Source organism: Carassius auratus, chromosome 14 (genome assembly GCF_003368295.1).
Source record: "Carassius auratus strain Wakin chromosome 14, ASM336829v1, whole genome shotgun sequence".
NCBI classification, from domain to species: domain Eukaryota; kingdom Metazoa; phylum Chordata; class Actinopteri; order Cypriniformes; family Cyprinidae; genus Carassius; species Carassius auratus.
In genome coordinates, this window is record NC_039256.1 from 28,577,209 (window position 1) to 28,601,837 (window position 24,629).

General features: G+C 37.9%; 1 protein-coding gene across 9 annotated transcripts in view; it reads right to left on the reverse strand.

Moving 5' to 3' along the window:
- LOC113114235 (GRB2-associated-binding protein 1-like) overlaps positions 1–24,629 on the reverse strand; it is a 67,972-nt gene that overhangs the window by 21,456 nt on the left and 21,887 nt on the right. For 6 of the 9 annotated variants that reach the window (XM_026281083.1, XM_026281082.1, XM_026281081.1 and 3 more), the window contains one exon: positions 1,682–1,979. In XM_026281083.1, the coding sequence (XP_026136868.1) occupies positions 1,682–1,979 (298 nt within the window). Of the gene's footprint in view, positions 1–1,681; positions 1,980–4,848; positions 5,958–17,669; positions 17,988–22,363; positions 23,402–24,629 lie in introns of those variants that run through there. The other 3 variants (XM_026281086.1, XM_026281085.1, XM_026281088.1) reach the window with 3 other exon arrangements.

The window sequence follows — 24,629 nt, forward strand, 5'->3', positions numbered from 1 at the left end:
TTTTCTACAAGTCTCTCTTCAAACTCTGCTTTCAGTTATTCAGTAAAACGCACACAAACACATCACTTGTGCGCACACACATTGACACCCACTCACACCCACTCATTTACTGGGTGCATTTGACTCTCTCTAAGTGCAGGCAGCTCAAGGCCGTCAGGGCCACTGTGTCTCTTTCGGTCTCTTCAGTTTTTTTTCCCTCATTCTTCTCCCCTCCCCGCTCTTGTTTGTCAGACTTGCTGCTGAATCATCCAAGCCCTGGAAAATCCCCCTACATATTTGCATTCTCAGTACCCTGTTTAGTATCGGTGGCTAATAATGACTATGTGTATTTGTAACAGACAAAATGAAGAGTTTGAAACGTACTGTTTGGTCCTGTTCTTGATATGATGCAATACAGCTGAAAAAGTGAAGGAGCATGTGTCCCACATTTCCAAACGCACAAACATTTAACTAGAAAAATATAGTTGTCACAATACCAAATTCAGCAGTAATACTCCTATCAGACTTCCTTCTAGAAACTATGATTGTGTTGCTAAATACACTTCATTGAAACTCTAACAAAGTTGAAATTGAAAAAGCTTCCTATAAATCGTTACGTGTTATTCTCCCAGAAGGCTTAACTTTTTGACCAATCAGCTTAGGACTTTATTTCTGGTCTTTTCTAGACTGTGTCTATCCTACACAGGAGCAAAAGTTCACGAACCGGCCAGATGCACAACCACAAATGTTTTCCTAAGCCATAGCTCAAACGTTCGCTTCCTCATTAGAAACCAACATGAGCATCATTTACCACAACAGTACTCACAAGCTTCTGGACTTCACATCACTTAAAAAAAAAAAAGAAAAGGCCAAAGTGAGCTGATAGCGTCTGAGATCAATACAGCTGAGCTGATGGAGACCCTGAGGTGCCACAATGAATCAATCTTAAGGGGACACTTTGGGCTTTCGCACTTCAGACTCACATCTGGATTACAGTGAATGACCATCATGCCTGCAGGAGTGCAAGCATCCAAGCATAGATTTGTCAATAAAATACTTATTTTAAAAAAATACAAAGATCAAGAAATCAAGAATGCCCTACATTGATTAAAACTGACAATTCTTTGGTAAAAAATTACAAAAAGGAATTTATTGATCAAAGAATCCTGGAAAAAAATTGAGCAATGTATGCAAAAAATTTCAGCAGCGCAACTGTTTTAAACACTGATATAAATAAAAATGTTTTTTTAAGCAGCAAATCAGCATATTAGAATGATTTCTGAAGGATCATGTGACCCTGAAGACTTTAGTAATGGCTTCTGGAAATTCATTTATGTTGACTTCATGCTCATGAGACGTCACAGTAGTTACTGACTGCTAGTTCATGTCACAATATGCAGTTAAAGATGCGCATTATGAGTTTTGCCAGTAGTATTAAAAAAAAAAAAAAGTATTAAAAATCTTTGTATTGTTATTATTATTATTTTAGCCAATAACCAAAAGTGCATGTGTATAAGGTGGGATTTTAGATCACGCTCATAAACATGATCCGTGTAAACATCCTTTGAAAAAATGTATTCTCATTATTTGGAACAAATTGGATTTCTTTCCCATCAAAAATCTTCCTCAAAAGTACTGTTTAATCATTTGAAATCGTAATCATTAAATGATCTCGTGTGTGTTTGCATGTGTCATGATTCACCTCCTGACTCGGTGGGGTTAAAGCCACAGATCTCACAGATGCAGCGCACCCAATTGTTCATTTCCTCTTCAGTGTCTGCCACCAGGTAAAAGATCCGGTCGATAGTCTTGATGTCAAAGATGAAGCTGTGCTCCAGGTCCTTCTTGTTGAATGACAGACCGGCGTCCACCTGCTCACACAGGTTCAGGTCGATCACGCGGATGGGCTTCTTGGCATGGTCATTCTTGAAATACTCCAGCACGTCTGGGTCTCCTGACAGCCTCCCACTGCGCAGAACAAACCATCGCTTCTTCCATGCCTGAAAGGAAACACATTCAAAGAGTCACATGACTGATGAAAAAGTCACTTGCTGAATTATTCTCCTGATCAATTTTGCCATGTCAATTCGGTTGACCGCCATCTTTACAAGTTTTGGAAAAAATAGTCTGCTTAAATGCATGAATCTAAATCAAGAAGAAACTAAAAGGATATTTTAACTAAGGCAAGACTTCCATTTTTTTTGTACAGCAGCCATAATGGCCATTTTGGTGAAAACATTTTTTGGGGGTGAAATTTATGTGAAATTTTCCACTTGTATCAAACAAATCGACTGGATGGAGTTTGAACTTAGAACATGTCCACAGCCTACGAAGAGTTCATCAGAACTTTCTGGAATAACCATGCTGTTATGTAATATTATTACATGAGAACAGTACCAAATTAACACTAACTGCAGGAAAAGCACTCAGAGATGTTTCAGTCCTACTACTGATCCAGCCACATTCAGTGGACACTGTGGGTTCATACAGGCTCGCTCTGGCAAAACTCTGCTTAGAGATACTGGCTAAACCCTCTACAGACAGACTTTAATTTAACACCACCAAAAAGCCTGTGAAGCACTCACATTAAAAGAGGTAACTGACAATTACAGCTTGATTATGCATGCTTTTATCCATTTAAAACAGAGGCAAAATGGAAATGCTGGATTTGCATAAAAAGCAGAGTTCAAAACGTCATGGAATGTGACAAAGCGAAGGGGGCAGCAGTTCAACTCTTCGAAAACTAGCCTACAGGAATCTATCAGATGGGAGGCCGTAAAGCACAGGGGAAATAAAATAAAAGAGGGCAACACTATTCTTAAAAGCATAAGAATGAAATAAATTAATCAGATGGAGAACAAAAAAAAAAACATACCTTCACAACAAGATGGACTGAAACTGGATAAATAATACTGTTTGGTATAATGGTCAACCTTAAGTTATTATTAATATTCGTTATGATTTACACTATTCTAAATTCCAATTCTCACTTTTAACTAAAAGGTAACCTTTGCCTCAATAAACTCATAAATTGTGGCTTATTAATAATCAGTAAGGTAGTTGTCAGGTTTAGGTTTGGGGTAGTTTAAGGGATCTAAAATATGGTCAAGTAGTAGTTCCAACTTTTTGCTTAGATATGCCCCTTAAACTCCAACAGACCACTCTGTCTTAAACAAGATTAGGAAACTAACCCTGAGGAAAAGATCACAGGCTTCTGTCATTAAACTGCCAGACTGCCAGGAATCTCAATCTGTGTTGTTGTTTATTTTTTACCAACAGGTTTGGAGGGGATTAATGCTGTACTTTACCCCCTCTCAGCTGTTTTTCCATCCACAGCGTTCTCTTTGTTAAAGAGCCAAGCTCTGGCCCTCTGGATATCACCCCACTGCATGGCAACACAACAGGCAACAGCCCGCCATGCCAAACCAAACACACACACAACATGACACCCAACATCTGATCAGCATGACAGACCTAATTGTATTATGTGACCTAAATTTCCCAGTGAAGTATCATCCAAGCATCATATCTCCCATAGTAAGGTCAACATTCAAGAAAGTTCAAGAAAGCTCAACATTCTCAAACTGAATATTTCACTCTGCTGAATCTTTTAACTGCAATAGAAGTTGTATTTTAAAATAAATGATAATAGGAAAAAAAAACATCAGATGGAGTGTGACAGGACAAGTCCTACAATTAACAGCATTAGCTTTGTTCCTCTACTATGGTTAAACTGACACAGAGACCTCTTAGATTTTGCCTGCCGCTTCAAAACAAAGCATTTGAAGCTCATATTACACAGATAGTGTGTGTGCATGTGTATGTTTACTGGCAGGAGAGAGCCCCGGCTAACCTGTCACACGGATCAGCTTACATGGGTACAACGACACAGACAGAACAACAAGATCCTGCAGAGCACTGCTTCAGTGAACCGGGAACATTCAGGAGAACTCACGTCAAACAAGACAATTGCTGAAAAGTTTCAATCAATAAAATGGTAGGGGGAAATGTAATAAAACAATAAAATATTATTTAATATTCAAATGATGCTACTTTTTTCCATCCAAAATGTATATGCACACACGCATATTATATATATATATATGCACGTTTTCTCCTTCTTTCCAAAGCGCTCGTGCAGTTGCGCTCCTGAGGCGCCTGTCGTTGCGAAGCATCCATCAGCTGCGATCTCCGTTACAACAAGGGAATTTCAGTAATGGATTTCCACCACCGAAAAACCCTTGCTGTAACTCTGCTACAAGATTTATTTTCGAAAGAAAAGTAAAATTACTGCGCTTGTGTCATTCTGATCAGCTGAGATGTTTTTAACTAGATGTGGTTCGGATGCGCCTGGAAAAAACGAGTGCGTCGCACCGGGTCTCTTCCATTATGAGCGGGCATACGAACGAACTTGAGCACAAAAAAAGATGTGAAAAAAGGCCCCTTCATCAGTCAAAATGTTTACTTTCAGTTAACGGTTAAATGGTCTATAGGAGCATCCCTAACTGGCATATAAACATAATATAACATAAAAAATGTATAATTTTGTTGTACCAACATGTTGGTATTTCTGGCTCTGAATCTGCCATAAAATAAAATGAAAGTTTATTGATCTTTGAAAAGGTGTACCTGCGTTTTTATGCCATTATCATTATATTAGTTGAAAATGGTAATTTTGGAGTAAAGTGGCCAAGCTGAGTGAGCCATAAACATCACTCTCCAGTTTGTGGACACTCTCTCTTTCTCTCTCTCACCTGCACAACACTAGCATCTAATCGACACACTCGCCTTTGTCAGTACAGTTAAAAACACTCCCACATGACACCAGTCCAGCCATCCTGCTCTGGTTTTGTAATACATCAATCCTACCTTGAGTCCCAGCTCCTGAATCCAGTGCAGGCACAGTGTGTGTAGTGTTTAGCCACCTGTGGTAAGTGCCTGTTCCATTTTGTTTAATGTCAGTAAGCCTGCAAGAGCACATGAAGCCAAAGACTCTTAAATCAAGACTGATCTGAAGAGAAGTGCATGTGAGATGCTCCTTTTACCAAAGAACAACGGACACAGCTGGTCACCTTTAAATCCTACAGGCATCCAAAAGTCCCTTTACACTTCTACAGAGTTTCAAGATCGAGTCTACATCCCGAAAAGTAATTCAGCTCCAGAAGTAGTAGGTAAAATGAACGTTTGTGTATAAGGAAGGAGAGGGAGTGGGGACAGGGTGGGACGAAATTGAAGAGGCCCCTCCAAGTGTGGCAGCAGCTGTCTGCCTCACGCAGTCACACACACACACACACACACACAAGTGTGATGCATACAGAGGCATAGGGCCACAGTGTCACTGTCTTGACTTAACAGAGATGCCATTGAGGGACAAAATATAGGGGAATGCCATCCGAACTGAATCACTGACTGGTCAGTCTCTCTGCAGATAATTGACGTAATCAGGCACAGCAATGGGAAAAAAAGAAATAGAAATTATAAAAAATTCTAAGCAATGTGAGACCACAAGCTGTTGCTGTCATAGCAAAATTGCACAACTCTCGTAGACAGTCAATGCATCAGCATTCCTTTCTCTCATGCCTGAAATTCCAAGCGCATTACTCTGCACCGCATTTTAGATGAGGTGCACAATCATATTGGGCTTTCTGAAACATGTAGACATGTAAAGTGTTTTGCTTCTCCACTTCTCAGCATCCTCTTCTACTGTTCTCATCATCGTTGTTTGAAATAATTACGTCTCTTTTGGAATCTGGGATTTTGAATGGAGCACTGAAAGGTCCAAAATTTTTGCAGAATATGAATATAGGTCATTTAAGCAGGAAAATAAATACATCACTCAGAAATAACGAATTTGAAAGACTTGGAAGAGAGATATCTTAAAATAGAGGACGACTGTTAAAATAGAGGATGGATGTAAGATTCCAGATAAATATTAGGGCTGTGCAAAAAATCGAATGCAATTTTCATGCGCATCTCATCATTAAAGATGCTCCTGTAATCAGAAGTATATCTCCAAATCAGGATTTGGGTTGCCAGGTTTTCACAACAAATCCTGACCAGTTGCTTCTCAAAACTAGTCTGAAACTAGCCCAAGTGCGTTTTCAGGAGGTTCAGATATTGAGCCCCTAAAATGCGAATTTTACCAAGGCAACCCTGCCAAAAAACGTATATTTTCATCCCGGGAAGCAATTTTTATCGGGGAACCTTCTGGAAACGCGATTGGACTAGTTTTGAGAAGCAACTGAGCAGGATTTGTTGTGAAAACCTGGCAACCCTGATCTGAATGCACGTGCTGGAGATATACTTCTGATTACAGGAGCGTCTATACTGATGAGATGCGCATGAAAATCACATTCGATTTTTTGCACAGCCCTAATAAATGAGTACCTTACAAGTAAATTAATAAACAGTACAATCACATGCCAGACTCACTGGAAATACTTTCGTGTGATGAAATTCCTGCAAAATGAGATTACATTGTTGCAAGTTTTGCAACATTTTCGAAGTGAAATGTCCAGTGAGTGGCACTTAAGAGCATGCAAAGTGTTACCCGAAAGAGATGAACATGGATCTGGCAATGTTTCATTACATTGTTTGTTGTATGCATCACAGTAGTGTTGGAATAAAATGTGCTCTATTGCACGACAATAACGTAGCCACCTACATTAATCCCATTTGACAGTATAAGCAAAGACAAACGTGAGATTACAACACATCTTCTGAAGCAATGCCCTTTTAGCTCACTTCTACGAGTCTCAATGTTTTACAAAATACACAAGCATAAGAGTGCTTGGCATCACAGGTGCAAGTCTAACCAGCTGAGCTACCAAGCAAGTTTACCATATCATACATATGGAGCAGATTATGTGATGCAAACTTCAAAATGTATTACTTTACAAATTTTACACTGTGGTAAAAGTATGGATTTAATTTTGTGCCAATATTCATCAAACAAATCCAGTGTTTTGTAAATAAACACAATCTGCTTTGCAAAGAAAAACTCGACTTTCAAACAAATGCAAAGTAATTTGCAAATACAAAACTGAGAGAAAAGGCAGAGGTATGGACAAAGTGTTTTACAACTGTGAGACTCATTTGCCTTTTTTTTTTTAAATGAGGGAACTTGGCTTGATTTTCTCACAAATGCAGTTTAGCAACGTCCTATTCCAAAAACATCAGATGGCGCTGTCGGAAAATTTACGCTAGTCTCCCGAGACCCGAAACAACTTCCCTGACCCTGGCAACGTTCAGGGAGTACAGCAGACCAACGTGATTGGGGCACAGGCAAGTTTCTGTCTTATCTATAATTAACCATTTAGATGTTTTCAAAAAGCGAGCCTACTACAATGTTTTATTCTGCTATATATGTTGAGCCTACAGTGGAGAGAAATGTTGTAGGCTACCTCTGCATTAAAAGTTTAAACAAGTATAAAACTACACATAGAAAACCTACTGAAAGGAGTAGACTAGTCTAATTCTAAAGATAGGCTACTATAATCAACTTAAAACTAGTTTAAGTTAAGCTTTATTGTGATTCAGCTGTATAAATGTACTGAAATATAATCTAAACAATAAAATCCCTTACGAAAGTTAACTATGGTTTTGATAAATGAATGCCATGGTATGTGTAGTAAAGCTGCCATTCAACAAATGGTAACACTTTGTCCATACCTCTGCATTTTCTCTTAAACAGAGTTTTGTAATTTGCAAAATCACATGAAAGTCGAGTTTTTCTTTGCAAAGCAGATTGTGTTTATTTGCAAAACACTGGATTTGTTTGATGAATATTGGCACAAAATTAATTCCATATAAAAGCATTTCGAGGTCTTAACATACTACAGTGCAAGGAACCTGCAAAACAAAGTATTTATTAATAGATAATCTGCCTATTAACAGCACAGAATCTGAATCCTTCAGAGTAAAGCCTGCCACCAAATAATGTTCAGGACCAAAAATCTTAATCAAACAGAGTGGTCCTGACTGAAATATCACATACCAGTAAGATGAGATGGTTCAGTGTTTGTGAACGCTAGAAGAGAACACAAATGAGATCAGTGGTTTCTAAGGAGATCAGAGCTGGAGACTGTGTGAGAACTGACAGTTGGATCATTTGTAAGTGTGAGATCGTTCCGAGACGGAATAACCGTGACATGTTTGCATCTGCCTGCCAAAGCCACTCCATCTTTACTGTACAGTAAAGAGCAGCACATATCGTGGGTCCCATAGTGTGCACTTTACAGGACAGCTACTTGATGGGTGCGTTTATTGACAATGTAAAGGATACATGCTGAGAAATAACATTTTTGTTAAAGCAGACACCAATTTAATTTAATGTAAACGACTAAAGTCATTCAGTTTAACCATAAGTGAGCGGCCATGTAATGTTGCTGCTACTTACATGTTTCAGATGGTAAGTCACATTTGAGGTTGAGGAACAAAATAAACTTTTGGATGTCCGATGTACTGTAAATACCACATAGACCAGCTGTTAATAATCTGTCCGTCACGGACTATAATGACTTCGCCACTTTCCATGGACAGTCTTTTTTTTTTTTTTTGATCGACTAAAAGTTAGTCGACTATTAAGTGCAGCCCTATTGTAAAAAGCTGCTGTTTTGTTTAAAGCCAATGCTATGTTTTTGTTTGTGTTTGTTATGATATGTTAACTATTGTCACTTATTTTATTAACTGATTGATTGTTATATTGGGTCCTAGGTCTATTTGATGCTCACTACCACTTTGTGATGTTTCTTTTTTTTCTTAATTTTCTCAATAAAACTAAATATTTAATAAAATGAAAAAAATGGCCGTCCTTCATTTATCTAGTAGACATAATAATATAACATTAAATAATATCATATTATAGATCACATCTTCAATCTACTACAAACAGACTAGAAGACTAGCATGTAGCCATACCCTGCAGTGACGCGAGATTAATGCTGATTAATCAATATTTAAATTTCTCATTGGTCACACCTTAATAAAACTCCTTTTTACCACCACCCTAAGTAACATGAGGAAACAGCCCTGTGTGTTTGGGTTAAAAGGCTAGTAACCGACGGGATGGCGGCTAAGTGCATAATAATAGAACTGGCCTGCCCAGACCTGAACTAATGAAGACACATGTGGGCACCTCCCCCTCACAAATCCACTAGCTCTCTTCATGACATCATTCTCTTAAGTCTCATTCCCATCCATCTCGTTACGCTACAGCCCTTTCTTTAGGTCATTCCATGAACAGTAAACATGGCTGTCAGTGCCAACTAAGCCACATGCAAAGATGATTCATTTAAATGGATTTTGATTGGCAGAACGAAGTTGATTTTGCACTCATTAAATAGAAAAATGAGATCTAACATGATAGCACCACATGAATGACCTCCAGCAAATACAATGATGTATATGTGCAGACTAATGGTGCAGTGGCTTGCGGTCAGTGTGTCAGAGTTTGTCAAACCAGGACAGATGTGGGAGATAAGAGGAAGAGTCGGGTATCAGGTTTGGTCACAGAAATAATTAAAGCTGCATGCAGCATTAAAAGGGCCCTCGCACCTGGAGCCACCTCCACCCGGTGGCCTTAGGAAAATAGTGAATGTTGGGCAATATGCATTTAAAGTGGTAAACATAGGAGGAATATGTCAAAGTCATTTATATGTGCCAAACTTCCTGCTGCCAGCTGGTGGCGCTATGACTATAACTGAATAATGGCATGTAGATGTCTTTAGGCCATGACTTTTATCAAACATGAAGTCTGGTGCAGACTGAACATGCTATGTTTCAGTTAGTGTTAAACATGACATATCCGGTAGCCAACAGGTGGCGCTTATAACTGAATATTGGCCTTTAGATGTCTTCAGGGGCAGATCAGACATTGTACGCCATGGACACACCCTTCAATGACATCAAGATCTTCGCAATTTAGCATCGCAAACACTCACCAAATCTAACGATAATCCGATTAAAACTGTAGGAGGTTTGTTAAATACGAGGCCCAAAAACGCAAAAAAATTGTACAGGAAATTCAAAATGGCTGACTTACTGTTGCATTTAGGGCTTCACTTTTTTTTGTAGCTATTGGGACATAACACGTATGTACCAAATTTCATACATGTACGTAAAACATAATGGGAGGGGTGCTTCATTGAAATTTTATAACTGGTGCTATCGAGCCATTTTGCCAGACCCAATTCTGAAACCCATATCAGATGTAATTTTTCACCAGTTCTGATGCGTGTGCAAAGTTTAGTGAGTTTGAGCGTGTTTAGGCCCTCAAAAATGTGATTCACTTACATGGAGAAGGAAAAGGAGACTGAGAAGAATAACAAGAACAATTCCAAGAGGGTCTTTGCACTATTGGTGCTCGGGCACTAACAAGCTATGAGAGCATGTGCAAGTATGCAAATGCTGCAGCTGAAATGCTCCAGTGTCAAGAGGGGTGTGTCGGGATGCCTTTCTGCCAACAACACGCTGTCAACTACATGTCAGGGCGAAGCCCAGGTTGGGTCACACCTGCCACTTGTTTGTTCATCTTCCAACTCACGCTCTCGCTCTTACTTCATTTCTAGTGACAGCATGAAACTACAAAACAGCCTGGATTCCTAACTCTGAAATGACGCTGTATAATCTCATTTGGAAGATTGGCAACATTTTCTCAAAACAACAAAATTATTTATTCAAGAGTTGTTTTTATGTATGTGTTTTGCTACATGCATAAATATAAGCACATACACACACACACACACACACACACACATGTATATATGACAATGCAGAACTGCATGAAAAGGTAATATTACAACTTAAGCGCCACAAACTTGCACATTTTCTCACTCTCATATCCTTATTGTTGAACTCTGCTTAAGACAAAATACTTTTATTAATTCTACATACATTTTTGGTTTTAAGACATATGTTACTCATTTGACTTTTTTAACGTTTCAATTGAGGAATTCACTTTAAAAGAGTGTCAGATTTTTTTACTGCAATGTTTCTATTACAATGTTGTGATACAAGACATACACTGTCAGAAACTTAAGAAAAGCCAGAAACAACATGAGAAAAAAACATTAACACCACAGGCTGGTTTGAAAATGGTTTACACAGAAGTATGTCTTTGACATAACATTTGCCTTTCAAAACAAGTCTTGCTTCTGATGATCTCAGATGCATCTTACTGGAATAAGAACAGCGCAAACCAACTTTTTGTTTGATAGCCCTTTGTTGAGCTCAGCAATAAGTTTTCCTAATTTCATTCTAAAACTGATCATATGACTAGCTACTTAAAAACATGATTGAAAAAAAAAAAGATGAAAGCAAAGCTTGTCAAGACAGACTTTCCAATGTTAGCTTGACAAAATCGAAAGGGATGCAGTTCATGTCAGTTTCTAGATTATTGTTAGGTGGTTTTAAGCTTTCTTAGTCAGAAAAGCCTGTTGTCCTGTGCTGAGTTCGGTGATGAGCATAGTTTGAACTATGAACTATCAAAAACTACAACTACTAAAAGAACTCTGTACAGCAACTAGCTAGCACTTCTCTAGGATTTTACCAAAAGACTGAAAGTTCACAATTGTAAGTGGTATACTGGTTCTTGTTAATTCCTCCTCCTGAAACTAAAAAGACAAGAAAAGAGAACTGAGAGCAGTAGATCGGACTTCTCATTTCTCCCATTTTCCACATAATGTTTCAAATAAGCGTCAACATGATTTGGGCCAACAACTAGCCACTTACAGGAAACCATAAGGTTGATTGTTTAATCCTGTCTAGCAAATACAATGATTCATGTATATGTTTATAACAGGATATGGGCACATAAACTTTAAAGAATCATTAGATCAGCAATTTTGCCAGTGGTATTATGCTGTTCTGATAATACGATTGTCATGCGCATCTTGTCAGTAAAGCTGGCTCTATAATCAGTACTAAATCTCCATCACGTGCTTTCAGATGGAGCAGCATTTACTACACAGAGCCGTAGTTCACTGATAAGCTACCCAAAATCACATTCTTAATCCCAGATGATTTAAACACTCAATAATGACATCGAGGATATCGTACTGCGATAGGGAAAGCAGCATAACTTGCCAGTGAACTATGGCTCTGTGTAATAAATGCTGTTCCATCTGAAAGTACATCCTTTTACTCCAAACTCACTTCATAATGCCAGACAAGGGTTTGAAATAAATCTTTCTGGGAGATGATGTGGCTTCTTACACAGAATAAGGCATGCAACATATTTCATAGTATACTAAGCAGTGATAAAGGTTATTTTGATTAGCATTGCATTATTATATACTTTATTATACTTGCGATTATAATAAGGCAAACTCAGATTCAACAAACTCAGCGGTAGAGCACCCTCTGGCCTTTGGATGGAGATTTACCAGTGATCACAGAACCGTGCTTCACTGAAAGATATGCATGACAATCGCAGCTTCTGCCTGTTCACGGTGTATCGCCTTTGTGATTTAATTCCAATTAATCGTGCAGCCCTAGTAGTATTTTTGCATAATGCTTTCAACAATGAAGTTGTTTACCACCACAAAATATATGTAACAAATAACAATTAACTTCCAGTGAATTATGGTGTTCAACTCAAGTCATATTTTTCAGAATTTTCTTAAAGTGTAGAATTGTCAAAAAAAAGAATAAAAAAATCTGTCATCATTTTCTTACTGTAACATTGTTCAACTTCAAATCACAAATTAAGATATTTTAATGAAACCTGACAGATTTCTGTCCTTCCACTCAACGTGCATTACATTTCAAGTCTAAAGATCAAAACATTAATTTCCAATGTTACAAAAACTGCATTCTTCCATCATAGAAACATTGCCAAGCTACGAAACATGTTGTCCGTTTCTGATGCAGAAAAGCTAGTTCATGCATTCATGACCTCTAGACTGGACTATTGTAACGCACTTCTAGGTGGTTGTCCTGCTTCTTCAATAAACAAGCTACAGGTAGTCCAAAATGCAGCAGCTAGAGTCCTTATGAGGTCAAGAAAATATGATCATATTACCCCAATTTTACAGTCTCTGCACTGGCTACCTATTAAGTTCCGTATCAGTTACAAATTATCATTACTTACCTATAAGGCCCTAAATGGTTTAGCTCCAGCGTACCTAACTAGCCTTCTACCACGTTACAACCCATCACGCACCCTAAGGTCACAAAACGCTGGACTTTTGGTCGTTCCTAGGATAGCAAAGTCCACTAAAGGAGGTAGAGCTTTCTCACATTTGGCTCCCAAACTCTGGAATAGCCTTCCTGATAATGTTCGGGGTTCAGACACACTCTCTCTGTTTAAATCTAGATTAAAAACACATCTCTTTCGCCAAGCATTCGAATAATGTATCTTTTTAATTGTGAGTGTAGTTGCATCTGTTCAAAGTTGCATTTTTATTCATTAGCTTGGGTTAAACTAATTTTACTTTGTTGGATCAGCAGCTATGCTAATGATGTCTGTATTTTGTTTCTATGTTTCGCCACGGGATTTACATCCCGTGGTAACTAGGATTTACACAAGCTCCAGTCTGGATCCAGAACACCTGAGAAGAGATGATGCTGACCCTCAGAGGACCCCAGATGATGCTAACCTTGAATCAACAAACAGAACTAACAATTATTGCTAAATGTGTGACTGAATCATATAATAACTTAATTAATAATATTGATAGTTCATCGTCTAGCTGACTACGTCTTGTATTATTATTATTTTTTTTTCTAAAATCCTGTCAAATGTGCACAAACTACTAGCTACTACTAAATATTGTAGAAACATAATTTTGTGTAAAGTTGCTTTGTAACGATTTATTTTGTAAAAAGCGCTATACAAATAAACTTGAATTGAATTGAATTGAATTAATAAAAAAGGAAAGAAAAAACAATAAGTCCGACTCAAGAGTCGAAGCGAGATGCACACAAGTCGTTCTAAGTTAATTATGCCTTACATGTCAGTATGTTCATCTAATTTTTTTTTTTTTTTTTTTTTGCCTTACAAGGAAGAAAGTCATAGATGTTTTGAAAGACGAGAGTATAGTGGGTTAAAGACGAAAAACCTGAGTACCTGGTGAGAAAACAGACTATGCTACATAACTTTTTAGGCTCATATGTACCATGTCAGTCAAGTATCACAGCTATGTAGACAGTTGACCACTATCCTAAACCACAAAATATTCTAAACTAAAAAACTGGTTACTGGCAAAAAGGGAAGTAAACTGAATGTCTTCAAATATTTTTTAAATAACAATAAGGATATTTTTAAATTCCTGATGTTAAAGGTTGCATTACAGTTTTAGGATCTGTAAAAAGCATTCTGAATATCAGACCAAACCCCATTCCACAACCATGCAAATCATTCTGAAGTCCCCTAGGCTGTGTAGAGGAACAATGCAGTTCTTGAAGGCGTTTCACTCTGGAGTGTAAGGAGATTTTGGCCACCCTGGCCTTGCTAACACAGCACATGAGGAGATGAAGACTAGGAGGAGGAGAATGTACAATGGCCTTTTGTGTTGTTCCAATAGCTCTGGAAAATCAGCCTTTGTTATCTGTGATAAAAACAAAAAATGAAAGTTTATTTTAACGTCCGCATTTGTGTCAGACCGATGCACCATTAGTGATGGCCACTTATGTGCAAGCGTTGCGCTGCGACCTCCTACTGTCACACTGATACATCGTCATCACATTCCTCATCTATGGCATGGACGAGAAGACCTTTGATTAACTATCCTTATCTTGCATCCTCGCGATGACTTCAAAGCCAAAGTTCTGAAAGGCACGGCTGGCCTTGCAGAATGAATGGTTGAGCAGACTCTTCTATTAAAGACCTACACAGTATCGATCAAGCAAAGAGAACAGTTCCCAAGGTCTTTCTGGCTGCATTCAAACTGATAAAATTATCCTGCTCTACAAATCTTAATTTTGTTCTGGATGTTTTTGGTTTGAGACTTCATTGTGTTTTTGTGTGTGTGTGTTTTTTACAGCTAAAATTATACTGTCAATAAAATCTACAACCAACAGGAACTCATTCTATTTCTTACTCAATGTTTGAATAGCAGCCTGTTCAGTCTTTGTTTGGGTATACTTCACTTTCCACATTCCATTCCATATCGTCTAATGCACAGCCGTGCAAGAGCTTTCAAACTATACTTAAGTCGCAAATAACCGCAGACTGTAGAGGATCACGGATGGATGGCCGAAGTATACTTTGAGCTTTAAATTTCCTCATTTTGAATATCAAGAGGTGGTTCTAGTTTCTACACAGGCCCCTAAATCCTACTGGTCTAGAGGGTCAGGAGGCAGGATATTTCCGATTAGGCATGGGCCGATTATCAGTTTCAACGTATACCATGATTTTAAAATGTCACAGTTTCAAAACCACTAACATTTTCCATTATACCTTTCCTGTGGTATGTATTTTTTAATGTCTCCTGAAAGACTGAAAGTATAGGATTCCCTCATGTTGAGTGCACTGTAGAGAGTAACACGATTTTGGCCCTTTCACACTGCCCGTGATTTCCCGCAATGTGTGCGTGCGTTCACATACAACCCTTAAAGATCTCATAATGACGTGACATCAAGATGTGACGTATAGTGTACGTGCGAAAACGCTTGGCATGTTAGAATTCCTTTAAACTGGCGAACGATCTCCGCTTCAGCATGGATAGTGGGGAAATACCTGATCTCTCTGCTTCATTACTGTTTACACATATTTTTTCGTCGCGAACGTTGATCTGACTTCAAAACACCCAGTAAAAAAAAAAAGTGCACAATAACGTAATCACTACAACACTGCATTTGTTCTGGCTTTTGTTCACACAGAGCTCATTCCGGGACTGAACTCGGCAATGTTATTAGGTCCCTGAGCCAGGATCGATCCCAGAATCACTCCCGGCACGTATTGGCGTTCACACAGAAGGCAATCCGGCAATGATCCTGCAATTTTCTGGGTCCAAAATGCAGCGTGAAGGGGGCTTCCCCTGGAATTTACGTGATCATCGGAACTGTTCATTTTTAGTTTTATTACAGCCGATCGCTGTTCTGGACTTGCACAAACTGCATTGCAATGGAATCGTTTTCCAAAATGTAATTTATGTGAAAATATGAAGTCTGTAAATTGCTATTAATACAGGTCAGAGGCGCTGAAGACGGATGCAAAAAGAAAAATACTGAAGCAGGCAGATCACTCACTGTTCATGATGCACAAACTATTGGAAGAAAATTCTAAATATTGATTTGGGGGTTAACGTGAATGCATTTCTGAGATGAACTGAAAAGTTTAGATGGTATTTTCTTTTCATCTTGTCTCTGTAGAATTCATATTAAAGCAGTGTTTCAGCGCAGCACTGCTTTGTTTACAGCTGCAACCAAGGAAACGCTGTCCCATAAGCGCCACCTGCTGTCAGAGAGTGAATCTGCATCACATTCAGTTCATCTGCTGATTGTTTCATTCAGGCAAGCAGCATAATTTCACAAAGCTATCAGAACATTCTGTTTTTAAATCAAACTTGGTTAGTATTAACTCAAATTATGTATATGAAATTATATAAATGATATGTAATGTAACTAAAATAAAATAATAGATTACGGTTAAATTAAGACGTCAGACTTTATTTTTCTTCTTTTTATGGCAACAGCAGCTCTAGCAGCAAATCAACCATCCACATCAAAAGCTGCAGGACAGCCCACAGCTCAGCATTTCAAAAACAAATCAAAGGAAAAATATTACTGTTCCAATTATTCTGTATGTTGCTCAAAAAATAAAATATATTGTTTTCAGTTTTTTTTCAGACATTTTAAAATAGTAAATTTTAGAGCTGCAACAATACCGTGAAACTGTTATATTTTTGCTTAAGGTTATCATACCGTCAAAATCTCATAATCGCATAAAACTAATCTGCACTGGAAGCAGATATGATGATGCAACATACATTCAATTATGGAACATTCCATTCTGAAGGAAGACTATACCCTTCAAAAAATGTGGGGTCTGTTTTTTTGTTTTGTTTTTTCATCTTATTGAAAGTAGTCCCTTATTAAGGCTGCATTTATTTGATCAAACACACAGTAAAAATAAAGAAATAGTGAAATATTATGAAATGTATCTAATTTTATATATTTTACAATGTGCTGAATTTACAGCAGCCATTACTCCAGTCTTCAGTGTAACACGATCCTTCAGAAAACATTTTAAGATGCTGATATGACGTTGATATATGTTTTACCCCTTAACAACTTTGTGGAACCCATGATATATCAATCTACTTTGATTCTTTCTGTCCAAATAGTGCAACATATTTTGCTCTGTCTCATGCACCATGCTTCCAAAAAGACATTAGAACTCCAATATCTGAAAATAAAAAATCTTCCCTTTTGGTTTTTCCAGGTATCAATCCTGTTTGACTACCCACAAATACAGACTACCTACATACAGATTCAAATACTTTCACAGTAACACCAAGTAATATCAACACCAGAGGCCAACCTAAGGGTGCATTGCTTTAGCAGAAAGAAAACACCCTGAACCTCCTCAATTCAGAATGGCACCATAGCAAAACTTTAAGACAAATTAGCAGCCAAAAGCAAGACAAAATGGCGCAAAATTATCCTTTGCTACAAACACCAGCACCTTAACCCTACAGAGCCCATCCTGAGTCAAATCAAACCTTAAAGCAATCAACCGGCCTTACCTTTCAAATACAGTTTACAATGGCAGTCAGGGCAGATCCGAGAGGGATGTGTCTGTTATGTGTAGCACGAGTGAGTCTTTATCAAGAATACCAGTCTTTTTACATGGAACTCTGGAGGGACCTCTCCCACCTCTGACTTCCTGTGCATGGGTAATCAGGCCCTCCCAGAACGCCTTAAAAACCATGACCACTAAATCAGAGGGGCTTGGGTTGACTGAAGGCAGAAGCAGAGAAAGGGTGTGCACGCAAATAAACACAAACACACGCACTCATGCTGACAGGACACTTCAGAAAGAAAAAGAAAGCAAAACATATTTTTGAAGTATTTGGGAGTGGCCTCAAGTCCATACACTTTTAAGTCATAAACACACACACACACACACACACACATATACATACATATATACATACATACAGACTTTATTGACACCCTCATGTTGATTTAAAACTGACTTTTCTGTGAAACTTCAAAAATAATAATAATATTATAAGAATACCATGGCCACTCTTTTCCAATCAATGAAAATGAATGGTGACTGGGGTTGTCAAGCTCTTAAAAAATAAAAAAAATAAAAATAAAAATAAAGACTATCATAAAAGTAGTAATGGAAATCTTTATTAAATCTAACACATCTTCTGAAGTTGACAAAACTCTTCACTGAAAATGTTCTCCCCCACTGTAGCTCTTACAGTAATTATGGCACCATTAGAAATTAGATGTGGTACTATGATATGTGAGAAGACATGCAAAAACCAGAGAAGTTTGGTATTAAATCCTGTCAAAATGCTATTTTTATAATCAATAAAATTTCTTCAGTTGAGTTGAAAATCTACAAGTAATGAACACACCAACATGTATTGCATGTTTTTTTTTTTTTTTAAGACTTGTAATACAGTATATTATTCAAATGGAAAAAATATTATATGGAAAAGTGCCAGAATTTTCTTTAAAAATTAATGTTTTGTGTTACATGGGTTTGGAATGGCATGAAGGTGAGTCAAGAATGGCATAATATGTTTTTCGGGTTGAAGGCAATTTTCTGTACAAAGATATTTGGTATGCGTTATCAAAAATTAAATGCCTAGACTTCACAAACCACAACCATTTAAAATATGCGTTTCTACTGAATTTGTGGAGGTGGGGGATGCTTTATTCCAGTAATACATTTCATAGCAAAGATTTTTGGCAGAGCATTCTGAAGCACTCAAGTTCTGCCTCCTGAGCAGCTCACCAGCCCATTACAATCCAATGCTTTCCAGGCCTGTGTAATCTAATCGAATGCAAGAGAGACCCACCAAATGAAGCCATCACACAGTGATTCTCTTAGCTGAACATAAAGCGAAGACCATTTAAAGGAACAGCTTTAGTGAGATTTATAAAACACCTGCCATATTATGAGGTCACCAGCTAAACAGCTTTTCAGGGATGATGCAATACAGGTTAGACATGTCTCATCTACTTATAGAAATCATTACATTCATCTTTACAATTCTGGACTCACTGGTCAACTTAATGAGAAAAAAAAGAAGAAAAAAAGTGTCTGTGAAATTGAGGGTAGATGTTAGAGATAGCTCAGCCAATATGACTGCACTCACCTGAGCCTAATAAGATAGTTGTCCCTGCATAATGCTTCAGTCAAAACTTACTTTCCATGTGTTTCTCTTTACCCTGGTGATGCTTTATGTGAATATTGCCATATTTGTCATTATTTTCACCATTTAAAGCTTAAAATTTGACCTGGACTATACTTACGCTTACAATCGATTGACCAAAATCAACCTCAACAGTAAAAACATCCAGGACAAAATGAAGTAAGCAAGTGACAAACAAGATCCACCCTTGGACCCTTAAACATGGATAAATGAATACTCTAAATCTTGTTGCCAGATTTTAAAATAAAAATGCTTATTACTCTTCTTTGTTCGGTTAGCATAGTGCTAACAGGATTTAAATGCATTTAAAAACACATAAAAAGTGCATCCAAATAAACTTGAAAGATTCAGAGATTAGCACTACCACTAGCGCTAACAATTCGTTCACAACAGCCCTGGAACTTTACTAAATGCAATCATTTTTTTTTTTTTTTTGTAGACACTGTACATGCACATCAAAATGCATTTCCTTTACTCAAATCCAAGCAATAGGTGCAAGTTCACAATGTTAATGTTGCTGGGCAGCCGAGAGTCAGTTCATATGCGAGTACCTGAAGGAATGTTTACGCGAATGAGTCAGAAAGTCCAACCTTGAACTTGAATGCTCTTTTCTCACCTACCATTAGTTTCTATCAGCACCCAACACATTTTGGAACTATGTGTTTACATTTTTTTCTACAGAACATCAACATAAGGATTTGCACAAAGAAGTAGTAAGCTATAACCTAACATGAAGTGTGGACTGCTTTATTCTGGAATCCACATTCAGTATGTGCGGTCTGGAAGACCTAAAAGTGAAGTCCAGTGGAACAAAGGTTGGAATAAAAATGCTCTGCTCTCTGTTCTTGGGTAAATTCCTCAGTCTCCCTGGTCTTCATGCTCTATGACCTGGACTCTGAAAGCAGCAATCTGTGGGAGATCTGGAAGGAAATCTGAATTCCCACTCTCTTTCATGACATTACATGAGAAAAAGAGAAAGTGAAAAAGATAGTCAGTATAAGAAGGGATAGGCCGGTTGTCTCAACCTTGATTCAAACAACCTTGGGAATGATGCCGGCAGCTGTGCGGCCCTGCCCTCACAGAACACCCATTCTCAACCTTTTTTTTTTTTTTTTTATGAAGCCAAACCTTTAGGAAGGTCATCCAGAGAGCCACAAACACTTTATTATGTAGTTGGATTCCACACATTAGTGGATTGGTTATGCGTCTTGATGCTAGAATTATCTCAAAATCCACAAATGGGCACAGCAGTTTAAAAATGCATGCAATTCACAAATAAATGCCACACAAAGTTGTGTTTGTAGAATAAAAAGATTATATATATATATTTGGTAACACTTTAGAATAGGTAACACATATTAGTTGTTTATTAACATGCATATTACTTGAATATTAGTCTTGTATTAGTGCTAATTAAGAAAATATTAATGCCTTATTCTACTTGACCTTATTCTACATCCCTAATCTTACCCAATACCTAAACCAAACAACTACCTTACTATTAATAAGCAGCAAATTAATAATTTATTGAGAGAAATGTTGTAGTTAATAGTTAACAAGTGTTACCTATTCTAAAGTGTTACCATATTTTTTTTTTTTTTTGCAAGTCTCTTTTTTTAATTTGTGAATTTAATTCATGTTTGTGAAACCAAGATTTATTGGATCTTATTCTATATATTTTGTGAATATGTTTGGTTCTTGTTCGTGTTACATTTATTTGTGGATCATAATCTACTTATTTGGAATAATGCAACAATTCTACCCCCATACACTCTGTCTCCCACTTCGCTTCCTGTCAATACTTACTGAGCTATAAAAATTAGGGATGCACCGATCACGATTTTTCATGGCCGATTCCGATACCAATTTCTTTTTACAAGCAAACTGGCCGATTCCAATACCGATTTCCAATTTTTCTTTTTCTTTTAAGCAACAAACAAGAAAGAAGGAAAGTGTGCATAAACAAGATATTTATGCATTACCCTAAAATATTTTAATTGGATGAATGAAACACTTTTTTCAGTGTGCTACAGCAGGTGATTTCTAAATCAAATTAAGTCTGTTATTTTAAGGTAAACAAAAAATAATCATCCTAATGCAGAATTGACGTTTATTTCTGGCTTTTCAGACGTGTATGCAAGTTCTAATAAAAAATAAAAATAAAAAATAAAACATTTCAGTTTTGTCACAGTTTTAGTCCGTTTCATTTCTCATCCAACACATGAGAAGTTGAGCTGAACATCACGGTCTACCAGTGTTCAGGGCGCGGACCGGTACAGTATATGCTCGCGCAGTGCTGATCGGCTGCCCGTGTCCTGCGCACAGATTTCGAAATACTCTTCCACACAAATGACATAGCGAACGATTACAATGTAGTCTGTGCACGCGAGCGCACTTCCGGGAAAAATCGTCCGAGAAAAGAACAAAAACCGGCCGATTGCCGATCGTGTATTTTAAGCAAAAAACGTCCGGTTCCGATTTATGGACGGTCAACCGGTGCATCCCTAATAAAAATAAATGTAAAAAAGGCCAAAAATAAATCTGTAAAAAAAGTTTGATTGTTAAAGGACAAGTCTTTGGATTTTCAACCAGATTTGTATTGTTACAATGTTGGTAATGAAGCGAAACACATCTTTCTCACAACCACATCTCTATTCTGATGACACGTGTACCTGTGTATGGACAGGACAATAATTCCTCCTACAGTACAATGTGAGCAAATTACTCGCATATACGACTAAAGGTCTAGCAAGACATTTCTTAGGTTTCCTTCTCTATGAACACGACAATTAAAGACAATAAAGTTGTCAATCCCAAAAACTGACTGTGAATGCAGCCTATGAGAAACACCACCAGCAAAAGATAAAGTAATAGAATAAATACCAACTGAATAAATAACCGGCACTAGGTTACAAAATAACCCGTTGCAACAGCAAAATAACAAACTTGATATAAAAACCACAAACTTTTTTTGGACACACATTAAAAGCTACGGTGAAACATGACTCAGTATAAAAACTATGCATTGCCATTTCTCTCACCTTGATACTGTAATGGTGTGTCTTTCTGGGGAAATCCGGATATTGTGAAACTTCACCTACTGATCCAGCATGAGAAGTTCGCAAGATGAAAAGATGGTGCTAGAGAGTCCCGCAACTCTGACTCCATACAAATCTGCACATGGTCCTACTTCCAGCTGTGTGCAACATCAGCAGCGCATTCAATGTAAAATATTAGTTTAATCAGAAGCCCCACCATCCACTGTCCTTAAACACCATCCCGGCTGTGGCTGCCCTTGAATGTTGCCCTAAACTGCTGAGTCCGTGTCCATCTCTTATTCCAAACTGCTCCCTTTGCAAATGACTGCCAAGGTGGCAGATACGCAGGACAAGAACGGCAGCATGTTTTCAAGCCGAGGTCAATCCATATCAATCATTAGGGCAGAGAAATAGAGAGAGAGAGAGAGAGAGAGAGAGAGAGAGAGAGAGAGAGAGAGAGAGAGAGATCAACAGCCCTTTACAGTAATTCCAAGGGAATTACAACTGGTTCGGTTTCTTTCTCTACCCTTTTGCAGAAGAAACGTGAGCTGTGAGTCAGTACAGATGCAGTGGCTGGACCTCTAAATGCTGCACTGAGATGGAATTTAATCATTAACCAAGGAGCGTGAAATAGAGTGTGGAGCAAAGCAAAAACGCAAGCAGGAGAAGGAAAGAGGGGCTTAATCATTTACAGTTTACCATCATGCTTGGCTGTGGGACAACAGATGAGCAACCGGTCTCTACTGGGCAAAAACACAAAGATACAAAGTGGAAGTTTCCACTTCGCTGGCAATTTTCATCTTCCTGGTTGGTCATCTGTTCCCAACACACACTTTGAGAAAAAGACATCCTGTTTTTCCTCCTTTGTCACTCGTTCACTACACGGTTGGTCACGACTAACTTTAGACTGGTTTATGTTGGTGGTGGGAGGGGGGCTTCCTTAAATTCTCCAAGTGCAGGAGGGTATCCTTCTTACACATTAGTTGCAACAACAACGATTAACAATGATTAACATGCAGTCGCAAATGGAACACTGTGCTTTTTAAAGAAACAATCTGTCTCTAAATTTTGTGCAGGAACACATTCATGTCAGAACTAGCAACGAGCAAACATTCATGACCTGACTTATTCTGTTTTTTACTGACTTCTTTACTGATTCTTTGTTTTTCCTGAAGAAAAACTATGAAGATTGTTATGCTTGAATGTTTAATTGACTGAGAAATCATTGTTTTCAGTTGAAACAAATATATGCTAATATTTAATGCTTTTAAATAAGAGAGGGTGTTCACAAGACATTTTATCCTGTGACTTCATTGCATTTGATACCGGTTTTTAAAAATGTGCTGGTATCAACTACTAACCTTTGGGTATCGTTACAACCTCTAGCAAATTTAATGTATTTTACTTTTTCATTTGAGTTATTATATCATGTATTATTACTACTAACAATAATTATTAGTAGCATTTCAGAAACAGACTTTCAGAACAGTTAAAGTTGGGTTGTTCACATTCAGTAGGCTCACTAGGAATTAAGTAGAAACCACTAAATCACACAAATGACTATTTAGCTAGTCACTTTTGCAACTAGGCTAATCAAAACAATGTAGTCACCAACCTGATTCACAAGAGGTGATGCAGGACTGGAAGGAACGATATGGTGGTTTGGATTTGCATCCTTCCCTGCAGAACTGCAGTCCAGCGTTAATGTGATTTGGCCATGGCCATATTGGCTAATGGTAAAAGAGGTTCCCTTTAATATTGCTGCTCTCAAGAAGCCCACGAGTTACATAAGAGACATTTAAAAAAAACAATTCCAACCTCTTCCGGTCACGAGACTGCAAAACCAGTAAACACATCAATGAGCGCACTAATGCACACAGAAAACCGCAAACGCTCGTAAATGGACTGCAGAACCAGAGTCCCCTCTGAGCAACACTGAAGGAAAATTTCAACTTCAATTCTTTACCAAATGCTCTACCAAAACAGGATATGTTCTAGCAGACCGGGAACATGCGGAAAACAGAACTGGACAGAGTCGGGATGCATGAAGCAGCATCATTCAACCAGACTGTCTGGTATCTACCTGTTGAGGTTGACTGTTTGTAGTCCCACGTGTTTGGCAAACTGATCTTGCCTTTGTGGTGTTGATGTTCTGAGTATATGGAAGTTCTGTCTTTTTTCTTTTGCTCCACAGCTAGTCTGCAACTCCCTACTCCAATAACCCCTGACCTACAGGAAGTATACACAATAGACTGAAAATAACGAGAGG